This window comes from Barbus barbus, assembly GCF_936440315.1.
Source record: "Barbus barbus genome assembly, chromosome: 36".
NCBI classification, from domain to species: domain Eukaryota; kingdom Metazoa; phylum Chordata; class Actinopteri; order Cypriniformes; family Cyprinidae; genus Barbus; species Barbus barbus.
Genome location: NC_136714.1, coordinates 8,042,449 through 8,050,377, shown reverse-complemented (window position 1 = coordinate 8,050,377; position 7,929 = coordinate 8,042,449). Strand labels below are relative to the sequence as shown.

The 7,929-nt window shown below is 37.0% G+C and overlaps 2 protein-coding genes across 2 annotated transcripts; one reads left to right on the top strand and one right to left on the bottom strand.

The window, feature by feature from the left end:
- Window positions 1–598: 598 nt before the first annotated feature.
- On the bottom strand, window positions 599–3,717 carry LOC306856037 (aristaless-related homeobox protein-like; the record flags this gene model as incomplete). The annotated part of the gene is made up of 5 exons (XM_079395004.1): window positions 599–839; window positions 937–1,232; window positions 2,209–2,254; window positions 2,702–3,218; window positions 3,579–3,717. The coding sequence occupies 5 exons, from the start codon at window positions 3,715–3,717 to the stop codon at window positions 599–601; spliced, it is 1,239 nt and encodes a 412-aa protein (XP_079251130.1).
- A 2,143-nt stretch (window positions 3,718–5,860) lies between these two features.
- Window positions 5,861–7,929, top strand: LOC306855921 (sperm-associated antigen 16 protein-like). Its single transcript, XM_079394879.1, has one exon. The coding sequence runs from the start codon at window positions 5,876–5,878 to the stop codon at window positions 7,718–7,720; it is 1,845 nt and encodes a 614-aa protein (XP_079251005.1). The 5' UTR covers window positions 5,861–5,875; the 3' UTR covers window positions 7,721–7,929.

Genomic DNA, 7,929 nt, shown 5'->3' with positions numbered 1-7,929 from the left:
TTTTTTACTTTCACATTATCTTATTTTCCCTGGCTAATTCATCAAGAGAAGCATATGGATATTTAGTTTATTTCCCTGAATGGTGGCTCGTAGGTTTAATAAAATATAATAAAGCTCATGGTAATGCAACATATACTTCAACTATTTTAGTACAATTCTGTGAACACAGAAAGTGCAGCCTTAAAAATCCTAATATTGTATGATGCAGAATAAATACATGTAGATTAACACATCCCTTTTACTCTTACAGAACAAACCTGGAAAAAGTGTTGGATGTGTAACAGATTAAAAGCAGCTTGTTCTATTCATTTGTTTAGGCCTATATATAGTTTTTTGATGATTGTTTTATCCATTTCTAATGAAAACAGGGTGAAATTCTAAAAAGATCATTCAACTAATGAAAAAAACAAACATTCAGCACTAATTAACAACCAACATTAAACAAACGAAAAAAGCTTTATAATGCTACAGTTCAACTTCCAGAGACTGAAAACTACATGTGTCTATAAATGTACCTATTAATAATCACGTAACTCTCCAGATAGCAGTGCTTCTGCTTGACTTTGGTCTTTTGCCATCTCTCAAGTGAGAGTGAGTCTTAGCACTCTTCTTTTCCAGCCCTTCCAGCAGCTGTGATGTGAGTCAGCTGAGCAGAATGCTCCTTTGCTTTGAGACGCAGTGCTGCTATGCTGGAAGCGCGGAGGTCCACCATTGGGGAAGAAGGTAAGGGTGGTGAAGAGGAGAGAAGGTTGTTGGTGAGGTGGGAGCTTTGAATTGGACCCTCGATGGCAGGAAGGGGTATCCTTTGCAGTGCCATTGGACCTAAGCTTGTAAAAAGTCTGATGAGAAATGTAACAGAATATTATAACCATTATGAAGTGTGAAAGGAAAGGTATAAACTTAATGGTTTGTGTTGAACATGCAGATGAAGCTCACCTTCCAAAAGTGGGGTTGATGAAAGCGGGATGTCTAAACATTGCCGCCCCTAACAGAGCACTGAAGCCATGAGGGGAGGCAGGGTTTGGGGGAGGCTGAGCCAGTCTTTGGAGGGGGGCAGGCCAAGATGAATCAATAGCTGGATGTGGGTTTGGGACAAAAGGATTCCTACTCAGGTAATGACACAAGGACTGTGCAGCCGGGGGGGTTACAGGATAGTGTAGGCTCAGAGTGTGTGACTGGACCCCAACCTTTTCCCTTTTCCTCCATTTTGCACGTCGATTTTGGAACCAGACCTTGAGAGGAAATGATGCGTTTGTCAATTACAAGTAGTTACGATTTTTTTTTTCTTTTTTCTACATTTAGTAAAGAATTACTGCCACTATTGTCCCCTTAGTGAAGGCCTGTGTTAGTCTTGAATAGAATAATATTGGTATACAAAAAATATATAAACTTGTCTGAGAATATCCTTAAAGGAGTCCACCCAAAAATGTCAATTCTGCCATTTACTCTAACAGTCTTTCCAAACCTGTATGATGTTTTGTCTTCTATATGGAACACAACAAAATGAACACTACAAAAATATATTTTGTATTCCTGAAGCAGAAAGGAAGTCATTCTAGAAAGTAGCCTAAATGCTGACGCAACTTTCATTTTTGGGTGAAAGTTGTTTTCTGATGAAGTTAGTTTTATAAAAAAAAAAGTGGGTGAAAATATACACTATTTAGTGGAAATGTAAAGAAAAATTGGCAATAACTTTCCTGGCCAAAATAAAATAAAATAAATAGGCTAAATAAATAAATAAGCGATTCTCCAAAACATCTGAATAAACGAAGCGTTTATATATTCTTGCGCCATAAATATGACGTAATATCTAACAGATCTTGATATTTTAAGGTAGGCTACTTTTTAATACAATGTATTATGTATCGAAAAAAGCTGTTGAACCAAGTCCACAAGTAGCCTAAATTGTTGCAACGATGTAGTAGCAAAGGATACGGATGGCTGTATGTTTAATGTGAATCTTATATATTTTATATAGCCTGTTGCATTAATTGTTGCTAGCTTAATGTAGAATTTAATTTTTATTTTTTTATTTTTTAAAACGCATAGGCCTATAGCCTAAATGTTTTAGACTTAACGGTGACCTTTTGAATTTAGAATTCATTGATGTGATTTTGTTCAATGTTTCTATTCGTGTTGAGATATATTGAGCCCAGTCGCGAGCAGATTAACAGATTAATAGTGAATGTTGATAAGAAAGTGACTTACTTGCACTCGTGCTTCTGTCAGATCAAGTCTCATTGCTAATTCCTCCCTTAAATTAGAGAGAGAAAAAAAACAAAAACAAATTGTAGGTCGAGTTTCATCTATCATTTTTTTTTACTAAGATTTGCCATGAATTTGAGTAATTATTCGTTTGCATTCTAGTGACAAATATAACCTACAAATTCTAACAGCTCCGGTGCGACAAAAACATAATGTATCGGCTTAAAATACAACTGCTAAAATCGAAATTATTATTGCATGACTTTTTTAAGCATACGCTACACAATTTTCATATGGCTGATTTAAATACTGAAAATTATGAATTATGTTGTCTTAAAAGAAGATGAAAACGAATGGTGTCTTCCAATCATCAATGAATCACTTTATATATATATATATATATATATATATATATATATATATATATATGCTAGCCTATATAAATTTGCATAATATTAAAGCATTATCGTCTACAAGTTGTTGGTGTTGCCGTTACCTTGTGAAAACATCTGGATAATGAGTCTTTTGAAAAGCTCTTTCCAGCTCCTCAAGCTGATAGCTGGTAAATGTGGTCCGGTATCTCCTCTGTTTTCGTTTTAACATCCCATCTTCAGTGTCACTTCCCGCTGATAAAGTAGTTTCCTCACTGTTCTTCAAATATGCCTCCTGTTTTTGCATGAGACCCGGAGACACAGCTGTCTCTCTATATAGTCTTTCATTGTCGGTTTCTTCCTCTGGTCTTGGCGTGGGACTAGAAGTGTCTCTACAGGACTGTAGAGAAGCATGCTCCTGATACGATCTAGCAGGACTGGTGTTTACAAGCGAGGCCTCTGTAATTTGTAATTTCTCACAAGCTGTGTGTAGCAGTCTTGGGCCCCCTGCCTCATTTTCGTCTGTGTGAATGGAGGAGTCTGTCAACGGGGCGAAGGGGCGGCGGAGCTTCGGCGGCAGGTGCATGTCTGGTTGAAGGGGCCACAAACTGTTTGGTGTTGCTGTAAGAAAAAATAATTTATCTAAATTATTATCAACAGGATCATTTAAATTACAGATTAGAATATTGATCATCTGATTAAATTTAGAGGATTCCTCTAAAAGACCACTTTTAGTGTCCATTCTATAATTTCACAGCCCGTCTGTTTTGTATTTAATTTGGCTACTATTACATTTATAGTTAGCTGCGCTATAGCCTACGTGTATAACTGCAAATTGTTGTTGTAATTAATTATAGCTAATAGCATGCAATATTTGTTACATGGACACTGCAATGAACTTTGTCAGTGGTTCAGTTTACAAAAAAAATATGCAATTCAGTGGACAACATATGTAAAAAACAACTAAAACAGAATCACCAAATTAAAGAAGAAACGACTAACCTTTAACTTTTAAGGGACTTTTCCTTCCTAGAATACTGTCGATGCAGTACGAGGACAACAGAGTAGGTGATTTACATTTGCAGTTTGTTTGATCTGGATTAGCCCCCTCTGCTCCGTTGCTCATATCTCTGGCTTTCATGAAGGCTACAGAAACCAATGATCCATTGCGCGCGCGTCCCGGTGCTCTCGCTGACTGCTCGCGCACGCCGACCTTTGTAGCTACTGATGCTTCAGCTCCAAAACTCAGCTACAGCATCTGATTGGTTCTGCAGTGAAGGGCTCTGCCTTAAGTTGTGCAATTCAGATTAAAGATACTTATCAATTCTAACTTAACACATTTAGCCTAAACATTTCATATTTCATATTATTATTATTATATTTAGGCTACTTTTGTAAGTGCATATTAATATATATACCATATTAAAATATATAAAAGTTGCCTGTATTGACTAACCAGTTATATCCTCCTGAGACCCAGCTATGGAGTTTTTGCCTCTGTAGTGGACATTCTATTTCAGTGAATTTCTCTGAGACCTCACATGTCACAGTTTTAATGTCTGGATGTCCTGTACAGAGCACATTCAGGGCTTTATAGAGATACTAAATGATTGGACGTTTGACCATGACCACGCCCTCTCCTAGGTCTTTAAAGATGGCTAAATTTAATTTAGTGAAACATTTTACATCCTTATGAAAATATGATTATTAAAAAACTGGATATTTTTATTGATATGATTATTATTAATTTTCTAATTGTTTGTCATAAAGCAACATCTAAGGAAAATGTTATGGGTTTTCAAATTCAAATATGACTTCCTGTTATGAAACATCGTTTCATAATTTCATACATGCAGAGGACACCAGGACTAAAATTATGTTTATTATGCATTTTGGGAAACATGACAATTGAATAGGAAAATAAATTATATATCTATTTTGTTATGAAATATTAGATATTATTATGAAAATCTGGCCAATTATTACTCCCATTATGACAATTATTTTTTCAACATGCTGTCCCAACAGCAACCCATTAATATGCAAATTAGATACAGTATAGATACACTGTGTTTAAAGGGAAAACCAGTTTATGGAAATTTGTACAGACATATTGCATAAGACAAAATGGTATATCAAATAATTTTGTTATATATTTTATAACATTGTTGAGAATCATCCTTAAACAAAGTTTAGAAGAAAAAAATCATGAAACCTAAAAATGTATTGGTGATTTAAAAAAACAAATCCCATTGTTTTAGCCTTTTTGATATCTATTCATGCCATTTTATTTTTAGAAAAACTTAGTCCTAGTGTCCTCTAACAGAGGACATAGAAAAAAATATTAATAAAATAAAAAATTTCATTTTAATTTTTTTTCTAATGCTCTAAACAATGTAATGACATGAAAAAATACTAAATTCAGGAGGATATAACTATTAATTTATGCTCGAACAGAATTACCAAAACCTATCCTGCTTTTATTCCTTACACCTGAACCAACTTGCGTGCACATTCAAGCAAACATAAAGAAAGAAAGAAAGAAAATAATATTATTTCAAAGACACAATTCTTTATCAGCATTATTACAGGCCTGTCATAGATTTATGTAATTAGGCCTATGTTTTTAAATATTTAAATATGACATTATTTAGATTATTTTAACACCTAAATGTTTCATGAAAGTAGGCTACATGTGATATTTAAATCAGAAATCATAGCATTGCTTTGTCGTGTTTATTTGTATAAAAAGTTGATTTCCTGAACATGTTCTGCAGATGTCCAAGAAAACCCTTCGCAAGACGTTCAAATTTCGAACCTCATATCTACATCCAAGGCACGTCGTGACGTGTAGACGTCCAGATATAGAACAGTGAATTATGATGTCATCTAGTGACGTTTAGCTCCCAGTTTCAGCAACACTGATGTTTTTAAACCAGTTCAGTGTGGAATTCGCTCAGTTCACTTCTCCTTGAGCGCCATCTACTGTTTATGAGGACAAATTTACCCTTTCAATCACATGCATTAAATTAAAGGTTAAAAAAGAAAGGAAGTAAATAATCACGAATAATTTCCAAGTTACAACGTTGTCAAAAATGTAAAAGTTTAATTAAAAGTAAGCTATGTGTAAATTTTATAGTTTGTGTAAAACTGTAGTTTATAGTTTTGTGTCAATTCTATATATTTTACGATTTAACCCATATTTGAAATGAAATCTTAACGTAAGAGTGTTTAAACGAAAACAGTTCTCGTTGTCACGGTCACCATGGAAACAATGCACAACAAAGCAACGTGAAAAAATGGCAGCCAGATACAAAGTAGCAGAAGAATCCGTCGACGGTCCATATTACCTCGAGAAAGTTTTAATTCCAGAAGACTCTGAGGATGACTATAAATACGACGAAGTGACTGTCGACGACGAACTCAGCATACCTGAGGGGGAAGAGGACTTGGAAACTGCTGTTAAAGCAGTGCAGGGTCAAACTGATGCCACCGAATGCACAACACAGACTGAGAGGGTCAGCTCGGCCAAACATCCAGTTCCCAAAATACCTGAGGTGGTGGACGACTTTGTCCGCAATTATCTGGTAAAAAGGGGTATGAAAAGAACATTAGACTGCTTCCAAATCGAGTGGTTTGAGATGGTACACAAAGGCTTAATGAAAACAGACCACATGGAACTCGTCCCTGATGTCTATACACACAACCAGCTCCTGGACAACGAGCTGAAGAACCTGCAAAGAGAGCGGGATAGTTACAAACAGGCTGCATTTGAAGCTGGAGAAACCATAGCAAAAGTTCAAAGAGAGAGGGACTTTCATAGGATGCAGCACAAGCGTGTTGTTCAAGAGAAGAATAGACTTATTGAGGACATTAAAAAGCTGAAGAAACACTATGCATCCTATGAGCCTGCTCTTAGACAACTAAACGAGAAGTATCAAACAGCCGTGAGGCAGAAGATGCTGGTTAGTCTGGAGAGAGACAGAGCTGTCAGCCAGGTTCAGAACATAGACAGCTCTCTTCGTACCGCACATTCTTCCCCAGGAACCCAGAAATCTGCTAACACGCCACAGCAAAGAGAAAAAGTCCAGAGGAGTCCAGAAAAAAGTGCACACCTGCCATGTGACAACATTGCATCAAATGATGCTATAAAAGACCCCAACAAAAACACAAGGCATCCTAAAGACTCTGAATTCCCAGCAAGCACTCGAGTCAATCCCTACTTGCCACAAATCAAAGCTCTTTCCTCACTCAACACCAAATCAGCCAACTTCTCTCTCTTCAAGTCTTTTAAAGCGCACACGATGGCAGTGAGCTTCCTCGCTCTACATCCACGTAAAATGATAGTAGCCTCCTCAAGTGATGACCAGCTTTGGAGATTATGGGGAATACCAGAGGGAGAGATGATCATGACTGGTGAGGGTCACACTGATTGGCTGTCATCCTGTAGTTTCCATCCCAGCGGTGGTTACCTGGGGACCACAAGTGGGGACACCACAGTTAAAATTTGGGACTTTGCTCAAGGTCAATGTGTGCTCAGTTTGGAGGGACACATTCACACCACCTGGGCCTGTTCCTTCCATTCCTGTGGTGATTTTGTGGCCTCTTGTTCTATGGATAACACGGCTAAAGTATGGGACTTGAATAGCGAGCGATGCCGATGGACCCTGCGTGGACATGTTGACTCGGTGAACAGCATTTCTTTCCTGCCTTTCTCAAATATTCTACTTACCTGCTCAGCAGACAAGACCCTCTCTCTTTGGGATGCCCGTGCTGGATTGTGTGCCCAGACTTTCTACGGGCACAAGCATTCATGCAACTATGCCACCTTCAATGCCACAGGTGACACAATTGCTTCATGCGACTCTTTTGGGGTGGTCAAATTATGGGATGTGAGGAATGTCTCAGCAATGGTGACCATGGACACTGGGCCTCATCCCAGCAATCAAGTGGCCTTCAATCCAAATGGAAGAATTCTAGCGGTGGGGAGTAATGATGGCACTGTTAAAATTGTAGAAGTGGCATCTTTACATACGTCGAGTCTAATAGCTCATGAAGATGCTGTTCAGAGCGTCATTTTTGACCATAAAGGGGAATACCTTCTATCTGCGGGCTCTGACGGTACAGTTCATGTCTGGTCATAACAATATATATTTACAGTGCTTGAGAAATTGTTTTAAAATGTAAAAACATTCTGACATCCTTTTGTTATTAATAAATATAAATATACATTTATTTGTTTAAAAAAATACTTTTTCCTTTAAACAAACCTCTAAATTCTGGAAGAATTTTATAATAAGATTTAAATAACTAAATTAAGCAACTATTAAAAAGCAATGCATGGCAAGATTTT

Coding starts and splice junctions, on each gene's coding strand:
- LOC306855921 (XM_079394879.1), top strand. CDS start 5,876: ATGGCAGCCAGATACAAAGTAGCAGAAGAATCCGTCGACGGTCCATAT.